The sequence below is a fragment of the Trichechus manatus genome, unplaced genomic scaffold (assembly GCF_000243295.1).
Source record: "Trichechus manatus latirostris isolate Lorelei unplaced genomic scaffold, TriManLat1.0 scaffold00055, whole genome shotgun sequence".
NCBI classification, from domain to species: Eukaryota; Metazoa; Chordata; class Mammalia; order Sirenia; family Trichechidae; genus Trichechus; species Trichechus manatus.
The window spans coordinates 12,534,572-12,562,518 of record NW_004443991.1 but is presented as its reverse complement, the minus strand read 5'-3'; the positions used below and the strand labels follow the sequence as shown (position 1 = coordinate 12,562,518).

The 27,947-nt window shown below is 38.3% G+C and overlaps 1 protein-coding gene across 1 annotated transcript in view; it reads left to right on the top strand.

The window, feature by feature from the left end:
• MORC1 (MORC family CW-type zinc finger 1) overlaps nucleotides 1-23,762 on the top strand; it is a 246,592-nt gene extending 222,830 nt beyond the window's left edge. Inside the window, exons 21-28 of the mRNA XM_004378174.1 lie at nucleotides 647-716; nucleotides 2,696-2,762; nucleotides 4,127-4,135; nucleotides 5,559-5,705; nucleotides 10,057-10,144; nucleotides 11,479-11,532; nucleotides 19,819-20,013; nucleotides 23,625-23,762. Of these exons, the coding sequence (XP_004378231.1) occupies nucleotides 647-716; nucleotides 2,696-2,762; nucleotides 4,127-4,135; nucleotides 5,559-5,705; nucleotides 10,057-10,144; nucleotides 11,479-11,532; nucleotides 19,819-20,013; nucleotides 23,625-23,762 (768 nt within the window). The remainder of the gene's footprint in view (nucleotides 1-646; nucleotides 717-2,695; nucleotides 2,763-4,126; nucleotides 4,136-5,558; nucleotides 5,706-10,056; nucleotides 10,145-11,478; nucleotides 11,533-19,818; nucleotides 20,014-23,624) is intronic.
• The last annotated feature ends 4,185 nt before the right edge of the window (nucleotides 23,763-27,947 follow it).

Below are 27,947 nucleotides of genomic sequence, written 5' to 3'. Positions count from 1 at the left end.
GGCTGAGTTCTTTATCTCTTCATTTGATGTTCTAGGGTTTCAGGATTGTTGATTCTCTGTTTGGCTTAGTTTTTCGGATCTTTGTTGTGGAGGGACTGCGTGGTGTTTCTGCCTAGAGCGCCATCTTGCCGGAAGTCCCTCATCCCCATATTCTTAACCATCTTGCTTTGTTACCTGAGGCCCCAGTACCCAAAGTCCACCAAAAGATTAATTGCACCAATGTTGAGTGCATACTGTGTCTGCTGTGCAGCAACCAGGGGTGTGATAAGCCTCGTCAAAACACCTGAGACTTGATGATTGCTCCTGGTGAAGCAAATAATACTTGACTCAATTATTGGAGACACTGCTACATCCATATAAGATACAATTTTTTAAATATTTTTACAAATGTTGGTATAAATGTAAAGTCCTTTAAAATTTTAAAGAAGTAAATATGACAATTACAATGACAATCATTCTTGAGATGTATGCCAAATATAATTTTCTACAACCTCCACAATTCTTTCTTTTCTTATGTATATGGAAACATTACTGCTGGCAACACTGTGATCTTTCTTAGGTGGACACTGATGTTCAAGGTCTTTTTTCCACCTTATAATAGGTCTTATGTTTTTCTGCAGCTTTAAATAAAAAGCTTGTTTTTCAGATTTTAGATAAAAGAGACACTGAAATTGCACTGAAACAAGAAGAAAAGGAAGTTCCTCTTATAAACAAAGGTAAAAAACAGATCTCAGTGTACTTACATTAGCTGTAATGTTTGTGGGGTCTTCAATAAGGCTTACGTGACAGCCTGAGATATAAATCAGAAGTTTGTCAATAATTTGGATTTTAAAAAATTGAGTCTGTTCTTACAGAAGTGAGAAAAGGAGTGGGTAGAGGGTGAGCTGCCAACCTCATGTGTGTTGAAGGGGGAGAAAAATACTTCTGCCTGAAAATAGTGCCACCAGCACTACCACCCTGCCTGAAATCCTGACAGTAGAGTTATGCCACCCTTAGCACTGAGTTCTATTAGAATTTTGCTGAGGACTGATATCAGGTCTGTAATTTTCAGAGTATATTTTGAAAATTACAATGTTATCCCGTTTTCAGTCTTTTAGTCCCTTTCCTGCTTTTCATGATTCCTCTGAGATCACTAAGAGTAATCCAAAAAACCCACTTATTGGTTCCTTCACATCCATGGGATGGAATTTATCTGAGGTGAGACTTGAACTTATTTAAAACATAAAGTTACCATCTTATAATATTCAATCTAAGCATAGTCTCCTGAGTAGAGAAACCAGAAACAGACTGGACTCAGAAAATTTCGTTTTCTTAGTGTCCATTCATTGTTACTATTATAATTATTTTATTATATAATGCCATTCACTTTTTTATTTTAATATTATTCCATCAGCACAAGCAACAAGCCCGTTGTTTTCTCTGTCATGTTCTTGAAATGTTTTAAAGCCTTTCTTATTCTTTCTAGCAAGTCTCAGCTCCTTTTGGCTTCATCATGCCCAATCCTTTTTTTATGGGTCCATGCCGCCGTTTTGTGTTCTCGTCTTCCTTCGTACTTTGTTGCTTAGGTAACCTAATCAGCTATTCATTTGCAGCTGAGCCCATTAGTAAGGTCCCTAAGAAATCACACTCTTATTTTTTTTTTCATCTTAATTAAGATAATTTGCAATTCCACAACCAGGATTGCTTTTGTAAAGGTTTCTTAATTGTAAAGCCAGTTTTTTATAGAACTTTCAAACTATTACTGTGCCTTCAAGTATGAGTTTGACAGAAACAAATTGTGAAATATTTTCAAATGACTGTAATTACAGATTAGTTGACAACTGTGTAAAAAATTTCATGTTATATGCATGTCAGTGAGTAGAACTAATGGTGCCTACAGTGTGCTTGGAAAGCCTCTCTCCGTCCATTGTTTTTTTTTTTTTTTTAAATTTTCCTTAAGGAGTCAGGCAGTTCCTCAACTATTTACCCACCATCTAAAATGTTCCTTATTGCTATCGTGTTCCACATGGCCTTCAGTGGACCTAAATTTGTTGGCAAAATTTTGCTTGATGGAATAAGATGTCACAAAGAATTCTAGAGATAGATGGAAGAAAGACACTTTGGTTCATTGCTTTTATTGTGCCCCCAAGACATTCTTATAGCCAATCAATGGTGAGCAAAGAATTTCTGCTTCTCTGTGTGACCTTATACAAATTATTAACCTCTCTGAATCTACAAGTCTGAGGTTCACTGAGCAAGAGGACTGACTGGTTGACTTCAGGTTTCTTCTTCCTTTAAAGTTCAGTGCTCAACTGGAGACACATTTTTCATTGGTACCTGTCAGTATGTCAGAATACAAACACAAAATAGAAGTATAGAAGTGGATGAGATACTAGGGGAAAGATAGATGGTTGTCTGGGCAGAGGCAGGTGAGAGCAGAAAATATGAGTCCTGAGCACACCAATAGCAGGTGATAAACATTAATTAAAAAAAAATTCAGTTACAGAGACTATTGGATTATTCTATATACTATATACACTTTCCAAGAAGTTGAAGTTTTCTTCAGAATATATTGGTACAATTTTACAAACTGATGTTTGAATACAGAGACAAATTATGTACACATAGTTAATGAACTGCTGGCTCTTCTTTTGGTTCAGTTTATTTCTGATCATCAAAACATTATTGTCTTCATTTTGTCTATGTTCTTTTGAAGAAAAACAGGAGCTGTGCAATGTTCCTCCAGAAATAAAGAGAAACTCTTCATTGCCTAACTTGAAAAGGTCAGTGCACCGCAATTATACAAATTCCAAATGACTGTAATTATACTGTTGAAAAATAATTATCAATGTTTAAATACAAGAAAAAGGAAAATAACAGTAACAAAGATAAGAATGGAACCAAATTTTACAAAGGAGACAGGCAACAATAGAATGTACTAGATTTCTTACCTTTTTCTCCAAATGTTTTCATTTCCCTTTGTAAGGATTTTGGGATAATGAAATGGAGCAGGTTTAACTTCCTAGTCAAAGCATATAAGTAATTCAAATTACTGTATTGTCAAAGAACAGAAAATGTCACAGTTATAAGGTGTGACTGTGAAATCAAACTGACTTTCCTCTGTGACTCGTTATCTCACTGTCATACATGTAAGTAATTATAATAATCATTGACCACTAGAGTTTTCTTGACATGAGACTTTTGCCATGTTTAAAATAAAATCATTTGAATATTTTAGATACCCAATATTGTTATTGTTGTTAGGTGCCGTCAAGTTGGTTTCAACTCATAGCGACCCCATCCATGTACAACAGAACAAAACACTGCCTGTTCCAGTGCCATCCTTACAATCCTTACTATGTTGGAGCCCATTGTTGCAGCCATTGTGTCAATCCGTCACTTTGAGGATCTTTCTCTTTTTCACTGACCCTCTACTTTATCAAGCATGATGTCCTTCTCCAGGGACTGGTCCGTCTTGATAACATGTCCAAAGTACATGAGATGTAGTCTCACCATCCTTGCTTCTAAGGAGCATTCTGGCTGTACTTCTTCCAAGACAGATCTGTTCATTCTTCTGGCAGTCCACGATATATTCAATATTCTTAGGGAACATTGTAATTCAATGGCATCGGTTCTTCTTCAGGCTTCTGTATTCATTGTCCAGCTTTCACATGCATATGAGGTGATTGAAAACACTACTCTTCATAGTGACATCTTTGCTTTTGAACACGTTAAAGAGGTCTTTTGCAGCACGTTTGCCCAATGCAATATGTCACTTTATTTCTTAACTACTGCTTCCATGGGTGTTGATTGTGAATCTAAGTAAAATGAAATCTTTGACAACTTCAGTCTTTTTTCCGTTTATCATGATGTTGCTTATTAGTCCAGTTGTGAGGATATTTGCTTTCTTTATATTGAAGTGTAATCCATACTGAAGGCTGTAGTCTTGATCTTCATCAGTGCTTTCAGCAAGCATTGTTGTATCATCTGCGTATCAGGTTGTTAATGAATCTTCCTCTAATCCTGATGCCACATTCTTCTCTCTATAGTCCAGCTTCTTGGATTATTTATTCATCATACAGATTGAATAAGTATGGTGAAAGGATACAACCCTGACACACACCTTTCCTGACTTTAAACCACACAGTATCCTCTTGTGTTCAAACCACTTGCCGTTGGTCTAAGTACAGGTTTCACGTGAGCACAAGTAAGCATTCTGGAATTCCCATTCTTCGCAGTGTTATCCATAATTTTTTATGATCCACGCAGTCGAATGCCTTTGCATACTGAATAAAACACAGGTAAACATCTTTCTGGTATTCTCTACTTTCAGCCAAGATCTACGTGACATCAGCAATGATATCCCTCATTCCACATCCTTTTCTGAATCTGGCTTGAATTTCTGGCAGTTCCCTGTCGATGTACTGCTGCAACCGTTTTGGAATTATGTTCAGCATAATTTTACTTGCATGTGATATTAATGGTGTTGTTCGATAATTTCCACATTCTATTGGATCACTTTTCTTTAGAATGGGCACAAATATGGATCTCTTCCAGTTGGTTGGCCAGGTAGCTGTCTTCCAAATTTCTTGCCATAGACGAGTGACCATTTCCAGCATTGCCTCCATTTGTTGAAACATCTCAATTGGTATTCCATCAATTCCTGGAGCCTTGTTTTTAGCCAATGCCTTCACTGCAGCTTGGACTTCTTCCGTCAGTACCATTGGTTCCTGATCTTATGCTCCTTCCTGAAATGGTTAAACATAGATCAATTCTTTTTGGTACAGTGACTCTATGTATTCCTTGCATCTTCTCTTGATGCTTCCTGCATCATTTAATATGTTCCCCATAGAATCCTTCAGAATTGCAACTTGAGGCTTGAATTTTTTCTTCAGTTCAAATTTACTGCCCCCTAAGGTTCCTATCGATTGAGTTACTGTTGTCAGTTTGATCCCATATAGATAGATTCTGGTTATCCTTTTAAAGTGTGTTTCAGATCACCTCACTCCCATGCATGAAGCCCTCCACTGGCAGTACTTGGTCTACTTAGAATAAACTCCAGTTCTCTCCCCTGGGCCACAGGGCCCTGTAGCTTGACCTCTCTACCTCATGTCCTCACTCACTCCACCTCTCTCCTTTGAACTGTCTCACCTCATCACCCCACAATCACTACACTTCACCTGGAGTACTCTTCTTCCTCCGGATCTTGACATTAAACTGACTTTGTCCCCCTTCTCTTGTTTTATTTCTGTACACTTTCCCCCAGGCTAAAATAGAAATTTAGTTTGAAAGCTTTCGCAAGTAAGAGACAAGTGGTACATGATTACTGTTGTTCAGAATAAATTATCATCAATTCTGTTTAATTGTGGCCACCTAAAAATCTTGGAAACAAGATATGTCAGGGATAAATAATAATTCTTTTAATTGAGAATTGATTTTATAGAACTACACAAATGGTCATTTTCATCATTAGATTTGTTTCTTTACTTTCATTTGTTGTATATTAATGTTTCTGAATATATGAGTATCTACTGTGATTCCTACTTTGAAGTAATAAGCCCCTGCTTATTTTTGCCCAGGGTGACAGTAGAAGACTTAAATGCAAGTTCTGGACGCAAAGCAAGGGTCTCTGTAAATGACAATAGTAAAGTCGCTTCTTCTATGACAGAGTCTTTTCAAAATACGTTTGTCAAGGAAACAGTGAGAAAACTGATGTCTAATTTAAGGTAAAGATTTTTACATGCTTTGTTGAACTTTCTAAGCAGTGATAGTGTTTTAATTTTTTTCCCTGATGTCTCCTAACTACACTGATTGAGATACTACCATTGGCCCAATGCCCCTGGAAACACAACTACAGTTGCTAACAGCCTGTTGTTGGAGCCTGTCCATGGCAGCATAGTAGATGCTGGTCCTCTCTTCAGTGTAATGAAGAATTCTTACTGTTACTTTTTTTTTTTGCCTCACAAAGACTCTTATGACATTTGTATGGCCTTTTAAAAAGTCTTTTTGTAGTTTTAGATACTGAACTTATTGAGGGAAAATGAGTTTTACTCTTTTGTTCAGTGTAGAAGATTAACCTTTGTGGGTATGGTTGTTTTAGGAATTTAGGTACCTTGGGCCCCGTTCTCAAAGGATGGATACAGGTGAGAAACAAAGTCCAGGATTCAGAGTCTTTCCAAATAGGACCAATAATAGGGTACTTTGAGATCCTACAGAAGAGCTTTCTGAAATAAGTGTCATATCAGGAGATCAAACAGTAGCACCACTAAGCTAGTGCAGCCAGTCTGTCTTGTGAGGACTTGGAGACTATAAGGAGGCTGCATAGGGTGAGGCTTGGAGCCAGAGAACACAGAGCATGGCCTAGCTAGAGAGTATTTTCCCTTAGGACAGTGATGAACAAAACATTCCTGAGGAAGAGAGTTGGCAAGTTGATGGTGGAGATGAAAGATGTGTACAGGGGCCTGCAGCCTCCACTCATGCCCCAGGCTTTGGTTCTGTTTGTGAAAGGAGGCTACCAACCACTGTGAGACATGACCCCTGTCCACAGCTGCCCTGAGTTTTGGAGAAGCCTGTGTGGCAGCCCCCAGGGCTGTAGGGGCTGTGCTTCCTGGGGCATGGAGGCCCCACCTGAGTCTCCCCCACCCACACCCCCAGAAAGGAGGAAGTGCTCTCGGTTGTATGCAGGTGGACCCACCTTGAACTTTGCATCAGAACCTATTTTTCCTAGTGATACTAAGGATCCAGAAATAAGTCATAGACTGAAAAGCGAAGGTGGACTCCAGAACACAAAACTCTGACCACTAAATCTGTCATAGTGCTAGGGTTGGCGGGCCATAATGAGATAGAGGCAGCCTAGACCTCAGTGTTGTATAGATGTCACGAGGTTGAAGAAGGCTGCTTGTTCAGTGATCTGGATGGTTGTCCCTGAAGAATGGGATTCTCCAACTAGTTTCTTACCCTCTGTCAGTATTTGTGCAGAAGTAGTATTTAAAGTCATCAGCTTTAAAGTTGGATGGACTTAAATTTGAATCCTGGTGTATTACTTACTAGTTCTGTGATTCCGGCAAGTCACTGAGGCATGGCAGTGTGTAGTAAGTTATGCGTGCACCTGCCTATGTATAATGTCCCTGGGTGATTCAAACATGTAACGTGCTCGGCTGATAACCAGAAGGTTGGAAATTCAAGTCCACCCAGATACACCTCAGAAGAAAGGCCTGGGAATCTACTTATGAAAAAATCAGCCACTGAAGACCCTATGGAGCACAGTTCTACTCTGACACGCATGGGATTGCAACTGGTTACCTGATGCCTGTATATATCTGAATATATATCTGTATATATCTGAATAAATGTGTGAACATCATTAAAAATGTACAGATATCATGACTAAGCCTGTGTTTCCAATGACTGGGACATTGCTACAAGTGAATCAGGCCTTCTTGATAATTATAGCTATCATTTTTGATTCTTTCTTAAAATTGAAGCATTCTTCCAAATGCTTTGTATACATTATTTCCTTACTCCCACAAACTTATGAGATTGGTATTATTTTTATCTTTACTTTATGGATGAGGAAACTGAAACTTGGAGACACTAAGTTGTACACTCTAAGTCACGCAGAAATTTCACAGCTACGAAGGCTGGCACTGGATTTAAGTGTTTCCTTCTTTTCAGCACTGATGAGGCCTGGAGACACCTGTCTAGGTGCTGTACAGAATTTACTAGTCTTTCCCAGTTACGTAAACTTTCTTTTACAAATTCATCATTTTTCTTATTTTTATATGGCTCATTTTTGTTCTGTATCTAAATGTAACATTTCTGTTAATATTAATGAGTTACATGTCATCAGGAAAGGGATCATCTGTTTGAGAGTACTAAGACTTGACAGCACATCCACTTCTATAATGAGGCATCAAAGGAAGATTACAATTTCTCACAAACCATCTTCCTCATAAACATGTAGCACCTTTAGTGCTTGAAATCACCATGCTGTCATCAACTCTGAAATCCAAATGTGTTAATAAATCAGCTCTTTTCTGTACCACCTTGAATTTTCTGCAGTGATTGTTTTATTAAAAAAATATTCAGTGGAAAAAGAATTGTATAGAACACAAGGTTTTAACTGGAACAAAATGAGATCCTCATTTTACCAGTTTTCTCTTTTGCCTTCAGTAGCATGTAGTATGTTTGCTCATGTTTCACCGGTGAAAACAGATTGCTTGTCTTTCTTTTTTTTTTCCCACACTGCACTACTGTATGTGTTCCAGATGTTATTCCTTGTGTTAACTAGACTATAATAACTTCAAGGCATAGACTGTGGCTTGCTGTGTATAATGTGGAGAGCACAGTGTTCCTTACACTCAGAATTGTTCACCGTGTTTCCCTTGGTCATCGCATGATAGAGAGATTAGTTAAAGATCCTTTAAATGTGTAGATTTTTCCCTCCAGTTGGTTCACTTTGAATATTACATAATCCTTATCCCTTTTTACATTGCCACAGTAGGGTTAGACACCTCTGTTTAATTAACCTAACTGAATAAATTAAAAAAATGATAGTTTTTAACTGTCCATTTTCACCACCTGATTATGCTTAGCTTAGTATATTCCTGTTGTATAAATTTTTTTTTTTAATTTTGTGTATTAGTTTAACACCCAAATACAGTAACTTTTTTGTAAATAGCTGGGACTTTCCACACCATGTGTAACATATATTAGTAGATGTTCAAAGAATACTTGTAACTAAATTGAAAGGGTTAATATAAAAAGTACTGAGTAGTATTGCTGGTTGTTATATTTTCAAATAATGGGATGAGACTGAGTTGTGTAAGTTAGAAATAAATAATCTAAACCTGGATCCAGACTGTTAAACTTGTTCAGATAGTCCATGTATTGGAGTGGTATCAAATTTTAAATCATGTTTAGTAATAATAATAGGTATTTACTATGCACTTACTCTGTGCCAGGCACTGTCCTAGGACTTTGCATGTATTAACTCACATAAGCCGTACAGTAATCCTGTAAGTAGATACTTTATTATCCCCATTTTACAGGTGAGAAAACGGAGGCACAAAGTGGTTAAGTAGTTTGCCTAGCAGTATATAACTCTCAGCGGTAGAATTGGGGTTTGAATCCTATCAGTGTGACCTCACAGTCTAAGCTCTTAACCTTTTATATCCAGAGTATTATTGTATGTGTAAGCTTCATAATAAAGCAGGCAACATTTATTTCAACCCTACAGAAGTCAACAGGTGCTTTGTGTTATCTTAAATTTAAAAAATGCCAAAAGTAAATTTTAAAAAGAAAGTCACTTTTTGCAGGTTGTTGCCAGTTGCTGATGCAACAGGAAAGTCCACCAAAATAAACTAGCAGTTGAAATCAAACCAGTTCCTGGTTTTAGCAGGGTCATGGCATTTCCATTTCATCCTGGGCTTTCTTTTTCACTGTGTTGAAAAAGAAAGTTTAATTTACCTAGAGTAAGAGACTTGCTCTTCTCTTCAGCCACTCCTAAGCTAGCTCACTATGTTCCTGTTTAAACAGAATAGCTGGATGTCCAGGTGCCTCTGTGTGACCCAGCCCTTGTTTAGAACCAGTGGAGTTATGTTAATTGGAGAAAGAGATTGTTCTCAGTGAAAAATTATAGAGTAAAAAGGAACTTTTTGCCCTTAGCTGGAACAATGCAAAAATTCGCCATCATTTATAGACACAGTGCTTACTTAGTTTTTAGCTAATCTAATTGAACACTACAAACTTCCAGTTCACACTTTATGATATGGAATGGGTTCTATAGGAAACTACCTTAGATGGGCACTGTGGTCAGGACATGCAGCTCTAGAAGATTCTTGTTGTTAGCTACAGAATAGTTTTGTCACCACCAGGATCCCTCCTATTGCGCTCTTGTGGCCACACTCCCCTCCCTCCCATCTCTGCTTTCTGAAGAACACTTAAATGCCAATGGTAAAAACAAAATATTTAAGGGGCACAATTGTTCATCCCCAGGGGATGGCACCAGTTCTAACAGGTCACTGCTATGTCTGCCTTCTTGGTGTGCTCCCAGTTCTGCTGTGCTTATATTCCTAGGGAGATTCTTCTTTTTTTTTTCCCTGAGTATCAGCTACCATCAGAATTTGATTATGTGTATGTGGAGGAACCTGTAGCGAGTTCTGAGGTAAGTTGACTTATTTTGGACTCTAAGGGAATGAGCTAATAGCTCATTTTGGTGAAGCAAAAATGTAAAGTGCATCATTAAGAGCACCTAGAATGGCTTAAGTGAATGAAAATGGGAATCTTTATACCAATCGGATAACTCGGAATTGAAGCTGCATTCGATACCATTGTGACCAGGGGTTAAATGTGGTTGGAGAAGATCTTATGGACTGACAAAAGTCAGTTGCAAAGATCAGAAGAAACAATATAGTTCCTGACTTATTTCCCCCTACCAGAAATAGACTTTCTGTTCACTAGGTATACTGCCTTAGTCATAAGGAGCTGAGGGGAGGAGTGGATGGGACAGCCATGTGAGGTGCCCCGAGCACCCGCTGAGTGAGGCATGCAGGCCTGTGGCGAAGGCCCACTGCTCACAGCAGAGGAGAAGAGCCCAGTGCTGCGACAGGTGGGCTCCTTTGCTACCTCTGTGCTGTCATCTATGAGAATGACGGATGACCATGGAAAGACTATCACTGAAAACAGAATCCAATTATTAATTAGATAGAGGCACCATGTGCCTCAGTCTGACCCTGAGCAAAATCCTTAATTTTCTAATCCATAATCATTGTTAATAGTTAACTGGGGCTGCTGTTGTCAGGATCACTGGTCACCTTGATGCTGACAAATTCAGTAGTCACTTCTTACCTTCCTCGACCTCTCAGAAACCTTCAGCCTGTTGACCACTTTCCCCTTCTTGAAGCACTTTCTTTGCATGATTTCCTTGATACCACCCTCTTCTCATTGTTTTGCTTCCCTCCCTGTCTACTCTTTGCTCACCTTCTTTGCTGAAATCTCCTTCTCCATTTGGCTTCTAAATGTTGGCTGGTCTGAGAGCTCTTTCCAGAACCACTTTCTTCTCTCCGTTAAATGCTGTTTATAGGTGATCTTCTCTAGCCTGTGGCTTTAAACACTATCCCATATGCCAGCAACTCCCCAGTCTGTTTCTCTAGCATTGCCTTCCCAGAAATCCAGACCCAAATTGCCTTCTTGACATCTACCCTTGAATGTTTAATATTTTGCCATTTAATTTTTTTACCTTGATTTTTTTTCATCTTTAGAATTTTATTAGCTATGTTGTATTTAGTTAAGCTGCCTTAATCCTTTTTGGCATGAGGAGATGTATAATTTAGTTAATTAATTTAAGTAGACCCAGGCTTAAAAGATCCACTGTACTAATGTTGACTGCTTCTAGGCTGTTGATGCTTTTTTATACTAGATACTTGAATGTTATAACTGTTACAGACAGCTCATTCTCTAAAAGTTAATGTCCTGATCTATTATCATTTACGAATACAGCTGGAGCAATGCCCAGAGCAGACAAACAAAAAGCTGAAAATGTGTTTCAACCAGGTAAGCTTCCTTTCAGTGTAGTCATTTATACTCTAAATGATCCTGTGTTCCAAAGAAGAAATAATGTACATTGCCAAACGTTAGGTTTGAAAAGAAATCAAATTCTCATTCACTTATCAAGACTTAGATTAATGTGTAACATACCAAGTGTCATAAAACATCTTTTTGAATTTTAAAATACAGATGTCACTATAGAATAAAGCATATGAAGCACCTGCAATAAGACTATATTTTGAACAAGAAACATGACATTCTAAGTCTTTAAAAATTAGATTTACTGAATCCTTGCAATATTGGACTAAACCAGAAATCATTTGTAGATTAAGTTGTGAATTGCTTCAGAAAATTTGATAACTGTCTGGATTGTTTTTTAGTATGCTATCAACAGTTTTTTAAGTTCATGAATTTTCCATTATAAAAGTAATTGATGCCAATACAAGAAAGTAAAAGAAATTCAAATTCATCTATAGTCCCAGACTATTCCAAGATCACTACTATTAGTACTTTAGTGTATTTTATTACAACTTTTTTTCCCTCTGTCTCTCTCTACATAATTTTTTTTTTCTTTATAGTCTTTAAATTATACTGTGTACCTAGTTTCTCAAGATTTCCTGAAAAAAGAAGAGCTCATAATGGCCTGTAGTTCTACTGGAGAAATATCTCAAAATGTTTTATGTTCTCAAGGTTCTAATTCCCCTCAAGGGAAATGAGGCTGCAAATGTGGACTTGGTCAAGTTGACACAGGGAATTAGCGTTACAGTCAGGGTGGCCACTGAGGTTTCTGGACTCATCATAGAGGTCACAACACCCTAGAACTTTTCATGGTACCAGAATCCATACTGAGATGTTAGGTCTTTGTTAACACTTTACCTGTATTTTCTCAAACTTGTGCCAACTCCACCACTACCATATACACTAGCATCTTCTTCAAGAACCTTGTAGCCATCTGCTTGAAAATTGTACAGTAGCATACAAATCTGTAATAAATAGGAAGTGAATGGTGCCCCCTGGTGTTGTACTCTTGTTTGTAACAGAGTATATCTTTGTTTTATAGTTGAAATAGAATGGTAAAGTAAATTCCCAAAGACCTATCACTAGGCAAACATGAAGTGAAAACAAGAACATAAACCAGGTTTTTACAAAGGTTGTATCACAGTATTCAAATTTTAGGATGTACCTGAATTTAACAACATTTGTTGTTATGTTTGCCTCAGATGTTTATGACTACATGCCTACTGAACTATGATAAACAACTGGAAATGAAGGGACGGTATATTTCTTAGTTTTCCATCACTATTCAGCTGAAAAGTGAACTTATTTCTCAATAGTGTTTAGTTGAAAAAGTAGTCATTGAACAGTTTCAGCTTGAAGACTTACCTGTCAACATTTACTAACTACAATGAAAGACAAGTTTACTTTCAATATATTTTGACCTTTTTCTAGCATTAATATCATTTTCATCAATTAATGTAAAGCTGTCATTGTTCAAGAACCACTGGAGCCAGGCACTAGTGAGGGTTACCACATTTTAACCCTCACAACAACTTGAAGAGGTAGGTGTCACCAAGTCCACTTCAGTCATGAGGAAATGGAGATTCAGGGAAGCTATATACCAGTGACATGCTGCAAGAAAGCAGCAGATCCAGGATCAAAACCCAGATTAAAGCCCTTTCCACTACACCACTTTCTTTCATATTATTCTTATCCAGACTTCTAAACCAGCCTGTTAGAGAGCTTGAGATTACTTGATGAGAAGTATGTGGGGGAGATGATGATAGTGAAATCTTTGTGTGTGGGGTGTTTGTGGTAGGTGGGATCTACTCTGGGTTTGCTTACTGTCCCACCAGAAATTATCCCACTGAAAGTCTGTGGGAGCTGGCTTGAAGAACTACCATTAAGGCTTCTGGATCTCCCTATAGCTCTTCATCTACTGATTAGGGAAACTTGGTTCAAATGCTTATATTATACAACTTAGAAATTTGCTAAGAATTAAATTGACACACATCTCTGTTTGTCCAAACTCATATATGTCCTTTCATGAACTTTTAAAAATGATATTGTTTTCAATGTCTACACCTTCTGTAATGGAGCCAGGTTGTTGGGTCTTGGAGGCCAGACTGAATAAAATAAATGTTTATTCAGGGTAAAAATTGTAAGCATAGATAATGAGTAGAATCTCCTAATGTTCAGGGCAAGTGGTATTCAAAGAATGAAAGCAAGGTAAAGAGTCAAGAGATCATGAGTTCCTGTTGGAACTGAGATGCTGCAGCAAGACATGGAGCAATTTGAGTCATGACTCCCCCTAACAGAGAGACTACCTTGGTCTTAAGAACTTTCTGAATTATTGGCAGCTTTAGGCAGATAGCTGTAAAAACTGTTCAGATCTTTTCTTGAAATCCATTTAGAAGACAAGTCTATGCAACTTGCTGTAAGGTGTGTACCTTTAGTAATGAGAGCCACGGCAAAGCACAGGAGGGCCCTAGGTAAGTTGCAGACTTATTTCGTCCTCTCATTTCACTCTGAATGCAGCAGTGGCTTTCATAACTACTATTATATAATAATATCAAGATGATTCATGACAGCATTGGTGGCCCTGCTGACCCCAACCACCATCTTTTATTCTTTCTTCTAACAAGCCATCTGTTCTACCCAAAATGAACCTCCCAGCATTGTTCAAACCCACCTAGGTGTGCATGCATCTCATGCTGTCCTTTGCCCACGCTGTCCCTTAGAACACTTTTATCCACTTCCCTAGTCTAGAGTTGGCCTTTTGAAATCCTGCCCAACCTATTTAGAGCCTGGGAAATGCTGTCTTCTACATGAAGCCTTCCTCAGTCTCTCAATGTGAAATTAATCTTGACCTATCTGTGTCCTGAGAAAACATTAAAACTCTATTTTAGCATTAAATTTTCTGCTTTGTGTTTTAGTGGTTTCTTGTATTTTATTTTCTCTCTAGATTATAATATTTTTAAGGTTAGGAATACTCTTTTATCAATCTTTGCATTCCAGTAGCATTCAGTCAGTGCCTTTGAATGCATCTGGATCTTAATATGCGTGCATTAAATCAAAATTCATTGTTTCCGTTATACTTCCGCCCACATAAACACTCTCATGCACACCTCTGTTTATATGGTACAAAATCTATAGCTCTTGTAGGCCTTCCCTACTTGCTGCAAAGTTGTTAGGATTCTGAAGCTCCAAAGCTGCTAGTCACTGACTTTGTATTCAAAGCAGAAAATTAAAATCTCAGTTGACTATCCTCTTTCGTATCCTAATTCCCTTCTCAATTAATGGAGTTTGGGAAGAATTCCATTTTTGATCTGCCACAGATACCTCTACAAGAGTAGGTTTAACCAGCAGAACTAAGCCTCTCATCTTGGTACAATTCTCTATTCACCTTAATTAAAATGTTAATACAAGCATAAGTCCTTTTTCATTGAGTTTTGAAATTTCAAAATAGCTCCTTTTTATAGAAACCTCCTGAAGATGTTACCCTGAGAAAAGCTGAAGAATAAATCAGGAAATTGGCAGATAGCGCTCAAAGGAAATATAGCTTGTTGGTTAGAAAATGCTGAACTTTGAGAGACTGAATATGGCTTTGAATGTAATGAGCTGTGTAAAGATTCTTAATGTAATACTGTTTTAACAATGTTGGTTTTTTTTTAACTTTTTGGTTTGAAACAGTTATATATTCACCAGTAGTTGCAAAAATATTGCAGAGAATTTCCATGTACCAATCACCCAATTTCCCCCATGTTTACATTTTATCTCATTATAGTACAGTATCAAAACCAGGAAATTTAAGTTGGTAAAATAGAGTTCTATGTCATTTTATCACATGTGTAGATTTGTACACTACCACTGAAATCAAGACACAGAACTCCCATCACCACAAGGATCTCCCTTGTGCCGCCCCTTTAGGGTCAGACCTACCTCTACCCACTACCCCTAACCCCTGGAAACCACTAATCTGTATTCCATCTCCACAATTTTGTCATTTCAAGAATGTTACATAAATTGAATCATACAATATGTGTCCTTTTGCGATTGCCTTTTTTCTCTCCACATAGTATCTGTAACATCATCCAAGTGTATCAATAGTGTTATTGCTGATGAGCAATACTGTTGTTTTCCCAAACAATGTTGTTTTTAATATTTATATCTCTTTTTTTATTTGATTTTGTTTGGTTTGTATGTGTGTGTGGTTTTTTGGGGCGGTTATACAAAAATTTATTTATTTTTTAATAATATTTTATTGTGTTTTTGGTGAAAGTTCACACAGCAGATTAGGTTCCCGTTTGATAATTTCTACACAAATTGTTCAGCAACATTAGTTACATTTTTCACAATGTGTCAATATTCTCTTTAATTGTGTTCTGGCTGTTGCATTTCCAGTATTCTAATTTCCCTGCCTCCTTATCGTCTCATCTTTGCTTTAGAGTAATTGTTGACCTTTTGGTCTCATATAGATGACTTTTTAATGGATCAATGTACTCATGAATAATATCCTTTATTTTATGTGCCAATCTGTTATTTCACTAAAATGTGACCTCGGGATAGTTTCAGTTCAATGTTTAAAGAGTATCTCAGGACAGTAGTTCAGGGAGTCCTCTAGTCTCTACTGGTCCAGTAAATCTGGACTTTTTAAAATTTGAGTTCTGTTCTGCATTTTTTTTCCATTCTGTCATGGTCTATCTATTGTGGCCTTGACCAGAATGGTCAGTAGTGGTAGCCAGGCACCAGCTAGTTCTTCTGGTCTCAGGGTAGATGAGGCCGTGGCTCATGTAGGCTCTTAGCCCTTGTCTTCATTATCTAGTGCTGCTATAACAGAAATACCACAGATGGATGGCTTCAACAAACAAATTTATTTTCTCACAGTCAAGTAAGCTAGAAGTCCAAATTCAGGGTGTCAGCTCCAGGGGAAAGCTTTCTCTCTCTGTTGGCTGGGGAGGAAGGTCCTTGTCATCAATCTTCCCCTGGACTAGGAGCTTCTCAGCACAGGGACCCCAGGTCCAAAGGATGTGCTTCTTCTGGCACTTCTCTCTTGGTGGTATGAGGTCCCCATGTCTCTCTACTCACTTATCTCTTTTATATCTCAAAAGAGATCGGCTTAAAACACAATCTAATCTTGTAGATTGAGTCCTGCCTCATTAACATAACTGCTACTAATCCCATCCTGACGTCATAGAGATAGGATTTACAACACATAGGAAAATCACATCAGATGACAAAATGGTGGACAGTTACACAGTACTGGGAATCATGGCCTAGCCAAGTTGACAGATACTTTTGAGGGACACAGTTCAATCCATGATAGCCCTGCAGAACAGTTTCTTCTCTGAGACTTCTCTCTCTTTTGCTCCTAATGAGTAGAGACCAAGAGTTGTATCTTAGATGGCTGCTCTCAATCTTTTAAGACCCCACAAGCTACGTACCTCACTAGGATGCAGAACATGAACTTTATGATGCCAATTGACTGAGTTGTTCCATGAGACTAAGTTCGTAAGCCTTCAAACACAGAAAACCATTCTTCTAAGATGTTTGGATATGTCTGAGAAGTATCTGTATCTGTGTCCTTTATGAATATATATGCATGCACACATGTATCTGTGTGTACATGTACATATAGATACTTCTATCAGTGCATACATATGTACTCACCTGTACAACTACATATGTGACCATACACTCGTTTTTTGGTTATTGTTGGTGTTTTTACCAAATTACATATGTCTTATTCTTTAGCACAGACATCCTTTTCTCTTGTGCACTTCTCAGTGGCATCGTTTACTTTGGTCAGGCTGTGCTCATTACACCCACATTCTGTGCTACTTTTCCCATCACCAAAAAAAACAAGTATCTATGATCTAGAGAGTGATTCCCCCTCCCCCCATCCCTGGTAACCACCAATGAACATTGGTCTCTATCCATATATATCTATTCTTGTCTTCTTATAAAAGTGGGATCATAAAATTTTGTCCTTGTGTGATTGATTTATTTCACTCAACATTACGTCCTCTAGATCCGTCCATGTTATAATGTTTCACAAACTCACTATTGTTCTTTATGGTTGCATAGTATTCCACTGTATGTATATACCACATTTTGCTTCTCCATTCATCCGCTGAAGGGCACTTCGGCTGTTTCCATTTTTTTGCAATTGTGAATAATGCTGTTATGAACATAAAAGTGTGCATATGTCCATTCATGTCACATCTTTGGTTTGTGTTTTGTTTCTGTTGTTTGAAGTGTTTCCTGGCTATTTTTGTTCAAGATGACAAAAGTTGTTAAATTCTAGTGTTCTGAAAATGATGAACTGTGTGTGGCAGGTGGCATCTAAACTGTCTGTGAGCCTGCCTTTATTCCAGCTGAGTTGTTTACTCCACTCTACCTGCAGGCCCTGGGGGATGCCACTCCAAAAAAATGATGTTTTACATAATGATATATAATAAACACATAGATAAATATATAATGACATGCACCATTAAATAATTGTGCACGGCCAGGGGATAGACGTGATGATGTGTGTTGGGGAAGGAGAGAGGGCTATTTCAGATAAGGTGGACCTGGAATATCTGAGGAGGTTACCTTTCAACACAGACCTAAGGCAAGGAGTGAGCCTTGTGCAGATCTGGGGCAGGGCTTACCAAACAAAAAACAGCAACAGCGGAGGGCCTGAGCCAGGATTGAGCTCGATATATTCCTGGAAGAACAGCAAGCTAGCTGGTGTAGCTAGAGTAGAATGAGGCTTAAAATTTAGGAGAAAAAGTAAGAAATAGGCAAAGCCAGGTCAAGGGTTTCAGAGTCTGATTCCTAGTGCCTCACACACGCTACCAGGCACTTTAAGACTCTAAAAGTCTAAAATTTCTTTGCATGGCCAGCTACAAACCTCACAATTAGCCTCACTTTTAACAGACTATATTAATTACGTACATAGGGTCAATGGTTGCCACTGTGGTGTGCTCTTTGGGCCCCAATCTCAAATATTCCTCTCTATTAAAAGTAAACTGAAAGCATAAATATATTCAAGTCAACTACCATGATTCAAGGCAATAATGCTGTTTATTTTAATGGCGAATCCATACCCTTCTCTAAACTCTCATGATACTTGTGCCTTGCTTGGGGACACAAAGAGTTTTATCCAATAAGGTATAATATTTTCACACTTGGGTTATGTCCTTCTGTTAGACTAGAACTCCTTGAAGGCAAAGACCATACCTGAGCTTTGTCTCACCTGTAATTAAATTCAGTGCTTTGAATTTAAGTCGTACTTAGTGAATGTTTATTAAACAGAGCTATGTATAGAATTTTTTGTTTATTTAAAGGGTTTTATAGAAAGAGGAGGAATCCAAGAGGTTAATGTGTGCCTGAGTGGATGATACGAGCAGTGTCTCGGAAGGGCCTGGAGTTGTTGACGAGTAGGGGCGGGTGCCGAAGGGGTAGGGTAGGCCTAGCAGATGAGTGACGCCACCTTACAAGTTTCCTGGGACTTAGTCATATTAGAACACAGACATCTGCTTATGACATAAACATTCAAATGTTTATCCCTATGGTATTTGCCCTGCATCTCTTTCCTTAGAGTATCCCCTGATCCTCTAGAAATGTGGATACAAGAAATTAATGTTATTTTGAGATGAATGCGTTTGGCCTCTCCATTACCTGTTTCTACTTTGTGAGTGCCTCAGGCACAGCGTAAGCTCTTGGAACACAACCAGGACTCAAATTAGCAAGGATCGTATGCAGAACTGTCTGGCTTCTTTACCTCAGGTTGAGGAACCTGAAGAGAGTTACAGGAACAGGAATTCCTCTTACTGTAGATTTTGTGCTTTCCAGACACCTCAGACTTGAGCTATAAGTAACACTACACCATCTGCCAGAACAGCCAGAGTGGCTGTGGTTGCCCGTGAGTTACAGGTGCTGTGGAGAGGACCACGGGTGCCAGCCTCCTTTGGACTTTGGCTAATCTGGCATCACTGGGGAGTACAGATTCAGCCTTTACTGGGTTCTTTCTTCATTCCAAAGGAAAGGTCTCCAAGCCTGCCTTATTATTATAGTTACTGGAATATTGCACATTTTTCCTCCTCTCTCCTATTCCCCCACCCCCATTAGATTGTAATTTCCTTACAGGTATCAAAATGTCTTAAATTTATACTCTCTGTAGCACTAACATACAGAGTTGTCACTTGGGACATATGTGCAGAATTGGAAAATGAAATTGTTTTGTGATATTAGGGGAGAAAAGCAATATTTAGAAATCTACTAAAACTACTTTTAAAATGTTCTCAGATCCAGAATGTGTACATGGTCCAATATGAGAAAAGACTGAAGAGAAAAATGCAGTCCATTGTCTCTGATGCAACTAGAAGAGAAGAGATGAGTGGAGTCTCTCTGCGGCAATGTGAAGAAAAAAGAAAACTCACTGAAGTGAAACTGAAGACTCTCCGTGTAAAACTGACAAGATTGCTGTGGAAACTTCAGCTGGTGAGTGATGAAATTGTATTTGAGTAGTAGGAATGTACCTTATGGAAAGCGCTGACTGGCTTCTACTCCTAACATCATCATTCACTTACTGACCTTGGATAAGTCACTTAACCTAACCCTGACTTTCCTTGTAAGAATCATAAAATAAATGAACTTGGAAAGTGTATAAAATAACATCTTAAAAATATTTCTTCTTTCTCCCTTAAATGTTGGAATCTTTCCTTGTGTGCTATAAACCAAAAAACCAAAACCATTGTTATCAAGCCAACTCCGACTCATAGCGACCTGATAGGACAGAGTAGAACTGCCCTGTAGGGTTTCCAAGGAGCAGCTAGTGGATTCCAACTGCTGAGCTTCTGGTTAGCAGCTGTAGCTCTTAACCACTGTGTCACCAGGGATGATAATTATCATCAGTATCTCTTCAAATAGCTTGTTTCCAGTAGGAAGTTTTTTTTCTAATTTTTTGCAGACAGCAAGATATTTTAATTTACTTTTATACTAATACATAAATAAAAATAATAAAAATAGAGGATTGGTTGGAGAGGCCAGGAAAAATCCTGTAAGTGTGGATTATTGCCAGTTTTGTTTGTATACTTTAATGCACAAAGATTGAGTTTCTATGAAAGATTGAGCTCATGAGGAAGGGCCTGTCTTCTGCTACAGCACATAGAAATATAGAAATTTTGGATAAAATATAACAAAAATTACATATATATAGAGAGAGAGACAAATTTAAAAAGTCTTTCTGTGTATGCTAGAAATAAATTGAGAAATCAAGCCAGAACATGGAGTGTAGCAAGCATGTGGCATTTTGGACACGTATATAGGCCCTGCGATCTGGAATATGGTTTTATCAACCTTCCAGGGAGGTACAGGAGACACGGCCTTCCTGGGTCATGCAGACTGGAAGGGCAGGATCTGGGTCCCCTGCAGAAATCCTAACTTAGGCGATCGCTGTGCCCATGAAGGGAAACTCACTATAAGCCATATGCCACTGTAATGCGTGATGAGCATGGCCTTTGAAGCCTCACTGCCTGGCTTTCAGTCCTGGCTGTGAACATTTCCAGGTGGAAGACCACTGACCCTTCAAAATACATACAATGTCTTTTGATTTATCTGAAATTTCTTTTACATTAAGTGCAAAATGAAACACACACACACACACACAAAATATACATATATATATTTTTTGCTTAATTTGAGTATATAGCCAAAAGAGAAACCACCCCCTTTTGGTGGTCTAGGCAACAATTAAAATGTTACGTGTATTAAAATAAAAAAGGATAGTTAATGCCAAGTGTTTTCATATAATGGTAATTTTATTTGTGCGTCTGTCAACCTGCTATTTTAGCCAGTTCTTGCAGCATCTTTGTTGCTCTAAGAGTGGTGTTGAGTGGTGCTCTTTCGGGTTCTTGAGCTGTGAAGGATGGCAAGTGGTTTGTGTGTGAGATCTGCTGTGGAGCCTGGCACTTCGGTGGCTTGCAGTGAAGATTGATTCACCAACAAGAAAGACAAAGCAGGCCAAAGAAATTCCAGGCCACAGAAATCAAATACTGCTGTCTGACTATCAAGAAAGATCATAGAAAGTATTGACTCTCATTACAGCAGATCTATGTATGGCTAGGGAAAAAAATGAAGTAATAATAATTTACTATTCTTTCTCTGCAAAACTCCTGGGTCTTCCAGGGTAGCCAGGGTAATTTTACTAATTTAATTTGCTTTGTTCACAAAGTTTGGTAGGGAGATGAAGAGCTTTAGTCAGCAGAGTATCTAGTATCATTTGAGTATATTAGTATCTTTACCTAGTATCATTGAAGAGGTACTCAAACACATTACTCTCACCATGGCCTACAATGTCCATGTTTACTGTCCCTGATTGCCAGAGTAACTGTAGTGGAAGAGAAGAGAGAAGTGCAATGAGGTGGGCCAGAGGCAGATGGGGTGGGACAGGCTCTTGAAGAAACTGGGGATGGAACCAACCTTAATTAAGTCCTAGGAGGAGGTCTAGTCTGGCAGGCAGAGAGCAATAGCCAAAGCATTAGATTCTACCAAATGGATTGAGAAGTAGTCGGGGCCAGGAAGGCTCCCACAGGGTATTTGTCATTGTCAGTGAACATTAGGAAATCCAGGATGATATTAACCTTAGGAACCTGACTGCAGGAACAGGGCCCCACCACACAGCTGGGACTCAGTGCCAGACTTCAGCCCTGTTAGAAAACTAACAAGAGCAAAATCCAAGGCTAAGGGATGAAACAAGAAACACATTTAATGGAACTAGATCAAGGATGGAGCCCTGGTGGCACAGTGGTTAAGAGTTTGGCTGCTAACCTAAAAGGTCAACAGTTCAAATCCACCAGCCAGTCCTTGGAAATGCTATGGGGCAGTTCTACTCTGTCCTGTAGGGTGACCATGAGTCAGAATCAACTTGATGGCAACACGGTTTGTTAGTTTTTTACATTAAGAGATGGTGTCTTTGCCAGGGTTCTCTAGAGAAACAGGACAATTGAGGCATATATATAGACAGAGGGATGGGAGCGGAAGGGGGAGAAATTGATTTACTTCAAGAGATTGGCTCATACAGTTGTGGGGCTGGAAGGTCCAAAATCTGTAGGTCCAGTGGCAGGCTAGAGACTCTGCAGGCTTGAGTCCAAGATCTGTAGGTCAGCTGATGAGAAGAGTGCAGAGTCAAGTGACAGCAAGTTTTGACAATATTTATATTATGAAGACAGATCACATTCTAAGGCACTCCTCTTTGAGAGGATTTATTGATTACCTTACATTATGGCAAGTGATTACATTGCATTAGGTTAAATTATGGAACAGCACCTAGTCTAGTGTTTGGCAAAACCACTGGGAACCATAGCCTAGGCACATTGACACATAAAATTAACCATCACAGGCAGAGAGACTAGGACAGTATTGCAGGACATTTATTGGAAACAAAGTAAAGGCATGATTGTTTCTGGAAAGTTCTTCATAAAAATTATCTTACCCATCAGCTTAGTTGGAGAGCTAGTTCGCCCCATGGGTGGGTCTGAAGGAGTGAGATTTAGATCGGTAAAGAGGAAGCATATGTCCAGCCATTCCATGGATCAGGAAGCCCAAAGAAGGAGAGTATGAAATTACCCCAGTAGGGAGCTAGGGGAAAGGAGAAGGCGAGGACGGAGAAAAGGATACAGATGAGAGCAGCAAGCCAAAGGCTGGGAGGAAAGATGCTTACGTGGAAAGAGGAGAAACAGAGAAGCCAAATTGTCCTACAGATCTGTTAAAAAATAGGAGATGAGAGCCTATTACAGAAAAGGATGAGATGGGTGGGGGAAGGTTGGTTTTGGGAATATGACAAGTAATTATAAAGAAGGGAAAAGAAAAAAAAAAAAACACTGAAGTAATCTACACTGAAGAAGAAAAAATGATCAAAGAGCCTAACCACTTGTGAGCATGAAATGAGATGAAATGCAAAAACATTTTGAAAGGTGAAGAGCATTATTCAAACGCAAGGTGGCTTTTATTGCTACATGAATCATAGGGAAGACTGTAAGGAGGCCACCCAGGTTACAGGTGTCAGCCTTGGAGCATCTTCCTCTGGTATGATTCTTGTTTCTCTTTTCCAGGGTGGTCCAACAGGTGATCTGGAACAGACTGACAGTTACTTAGAAGCTTGGCTTAAAGAAGATAATCTCTTTTTCCAAAATGCTTTAAATAAAGTTACTATAGAGTCAGGACATAATCTCCCTGTAGAAAAAAAATAAAAGTGCTTCTCAAAATTAAAAATCAAAAAGTATTTCCTGTTAAAAATGCTAATAAGAAAATCAGAAGATTGTTTTCAAAAAACATTTCCCTTTTTGTTGTTATTATGTTTATCCTCTATAACACTAAAAAAAATTGTATTTTAGGACTAGAGACTGATTTCTAATTTATTTATTTCCCAATCTTATATGCTAACTTTTCCTGTTCTTTCAGAAATTGTTTCTAGAATTCTGTAATTCCTATGTGAGCTACTAAGAAAAAAAAATTATTCGGGCTTAAATTTTGTCTTCACTTAAAAGATTGTAAAATATTTAAAACAGTGGTTTTTAAAATCAATATACAGTTGTAGAATCATCTCTTAAAATCTGTGTGTCAAAAGTAATATCTAGAAATAAATCATGCCATTTCCCCACTATGACCAATACATAGTAATTCAAAAAATATAAATCTGGAAAAAGCATTTCAAGATATAGGTTATATGATAATTCTGTTATTGAGTTATAGTCAAAGAAGAAATCTCCTAAACATGTCATATATACATTTATTTGTACATACATGTATATATGTGTATCTACATATATCTGTATAAGGAGTTGTGCTTTCACATTTCTTTGATAAATGATTGTTTTGTTTGCTTAGAAATGTCTGAAACTTTTTATAACAATAAACCGTTTAATGTTTGTTTGAAGAATGTATAATTTTAATTTTATGTACATGCACATACAAAATTCTGAACATTTAAAATAGAATATGGTGAAAAGTTTTCACTCCATTCTTGTCTTCAGCCAGTTATTCTTGCCAATATGCACACGTCTATCACGGAGCTTTGAACCAGTTCATTCTGATTTGAACCCATGCTGAGAATTTGCATTTCTACCCCAGATATACTGAATCAGAATCTCCATTTTAACAAGATCCCCAGGTGATTCTTATGTATAATAAATTTTGAGAACCACTGCTCTGCTAGTGGTTCTCAGAATTGGTCCCCAACTGGGAGCATTAGCATTGCCTGGGAACCTCTTAGAAATGCAAATTCTCAATAGGGGTTCAAACCAGAATGAACTGGTTTGAAGCCCTGGTTTATCAGTTACTTGTGAATCCACCCAAAAACAATCATATAAATCTATGAATAAATACATGGATGCAGTAACGTCTGAAAGATACCATTGCCTTTTTTTCACTTAATACAAGTAAAATTTTACTGAAGATCATTTAAAAGCAGTTGCAGCAGTACATCAACGGGAAATTGCCGCAAATTCAAACTGGTTTCACATAGGACGTGGAATGAGGGTTATCATTGCTAATGTTAGATGGATCATGGCTAAGAGCAGAGAATACCAGAAAAATATTTACTTGTGTTTTATTGACTGTGCAAAGGCATTTGACTGTGTGGATCATAACAAATGATTGCAATAAATGTTATTATGGATAACATTGTGAAGAATGGGAATTCCAGAACACTTGATTGTGCTCCTGAGGAACCTGTCCATAGACCCAGAGGCAGTCATTTGAACAGAACAAGGGGATACTGCGTGGCTTAAAGTCAGGAAAGGTGTGCGTCAGAGTTGTATCCTTTCACAGTACTTATTCAGTCTATATGCTGAGCAAATAATCTGAGAACCTGGACTATATGAAGAAGAATGTGGCATCAGGATTGGTGGAAAACTCATTAACAACCTATGATATGCAGATGACACAAACTTGCTTGCTGAAAGTGATAAGGACCTGAAGCATTTACTGATGAAGATCGAAGACCACAGCCTTCAGCACTGATTACACATAAAGAAAACAAAAATCCTCACAACTGGACCAATAAGCAACATCATGATAAACGGAGAAAAGATTGAAGTTGTCAAGGATTTCATTTTACATGGATACACAAACAATGCCCATGGATGCAGCAGTCAAGAAATCAAATGACATATTATTGCATTGGGCAAATCTGCTGCAAAAGACCTCTTTAAAGTGCTAAAAAGCGAAGGTGTCACCTTGAAGACTAAGGTGCGCCTGACCCAAGCCATGGTATTTTCAATTGCCTCATATGCATATAAAAACTGGACAATGGATAAGGAAGACTGAAGAATAATTGATGCCTTTGAATTATGGTGTTGGCGAAGAATATTGAATATACTATGGACTGCCAAAAGAATGAACAAATCTGTCTTGGAAGAAATACAGCCAGAATGCTCCTTAAAAGCGAGGATGGTGAGACTTCATCTCACATACTTTGGGCATGTTATCAGGAGGAACCAGTCCCTGGAGAAGGACATGCTTGGTAAGGTAGAAGGTCAGTGAAAAAATGGAAGACCCTCAACAAGATGAATTGACACAGTGGCTGCAACAATGAGCTCAAGCATAACGATTGTGAGGATTGCGCAGAGGTGGGCAGTGTTTCATTCTGTTGTACGTACAATCGCTGTGAGTCAGAACCGATTGGACAGCACCTAACAACAACAACAACATACTTTAAAGATCACTCTAAATCAGCATCAGTACATGAAGTGTTCCGTCATTATTTGTAACTGCTCCTTATTATTCCACTCTATGGACTGACAAATTTATTTAACCATCTCCTTTTATTTATCCAACCCTAAGTGTCCTTATCGATGGATATTTAGTGTTTTTTCCTACCCTTTTGGAATTAGACACACACAACAGTGAATATGTCTATTTCACACATGCACAATTTTATCTGTAAATTTCAAAGGATGAATTTCTGGGTTAAAGGGTGTGTGCATTTTATCATTAATAGATATTACCTAATAGCACTCCCATAGTAATATATGAGAGTGCCTGTTTCTCTTGCCCTCACCTACCAGTGTATTATCAGACTTCCTTACTCTTTCTGATCCAATAGGAGAAAAGTATACAAAGATATACTCCTTGTAGTTTTAACATGCATTTCTTATATTACGAGTGAGTCTCAGCAACTTTCCATGTGTTGAAAAAATAATCTGAATTTTGAAATTTGGCCTTTGCCCATTTTCCTATTTTGTGGTAAGTATTTTCTAACAGATTTTTAGGAGTTAGTTTCAAATTAGGAAATTATAAATGATATGTATTTCAAATATTTTCTCATAATTTTCTATTTTTTAATGTTTTTATGGTGTTTTAAACCATATGGGATTTAAAAACTTTGTTTTCATTGCCTCTGTTCAATGGCTTCTGGGTTTTATAGTCATTTTTAGAGAGGACTTTCCCATGCCAAAATTATAAAGCAATTTTACCTTGTTTTCTTATAAGCAACACTGTTAAACCTTTGATCCATCTAGAATACATTTTTGTATAAGTAATAAGTTAGGAATCTATGATGGTGAAAGTTGTGTGTCAGCTTGGCTGGGCCATGATTCTCAGTGTTTTGGCAGTTATGTAGTAGTGTAGTTTGGCAGTTATGTAATGATGTAATTTGACAGTTTTGTAATGATGTAGTTATCCTCCATGATGTGATCCAATGTGATCAGCCAAGCAGTTGCAAGGGGAGATCCCTTGGGAGTGTGGCCTGCATCCAATATATATATGTACGTTCTGGCAAAGCTCATTTGCTTGCTCTGAATCCTGCATCAGGCTTGTCATCATCTGACCTCCAGTTCTTGGGACTTGAACCAGTGGCCTGCCATACTGCCTGCTGATCTTGGATTAGTCAGCCTCTGCAGCCCGTGAGCCAGCAGCCTGCTGTCTTGACCTGCTGATCTTAGGTTCATCAACCCCTTGCAGCTACATGAGTCAGGAGAAGCCTCCATCCTGATGCCTGACCCGTGGACTTGGTACTTTCCAGCCTCTACAACCACGTGAGCCATTTCCTTGATGCAAATTTTTCTCTTTCTCTACATATATATATATACACTTCACTGGTTTTCTTCTCTAGAGAACCCAGCCGAAGACAGAGCCCAACTCTTTGTGTGAGTGTGTGTCTATATGTGTTTCCAGATAGCTGTGATGTGTTAGTTTGGGTTCTCTAGAAGAGCAAAACCAGTGAAACATATAAATACATACAGAGAGATATACTTCAAGGAAATGGCTCATGCAATTGTGAGACTGGCAAGTCCCAAATCCTTGGGTCCGACATCAGGCTGGAGATCTCTCCTGGCTTATGGGGTTTCTGGGGCTGGCAAATCCATCTTCAGGTCAGGAGGCAGGCTGCAGACTTCTGCAGACTTACATCCCAAGAACTAGAGGTCAGGAAGAGT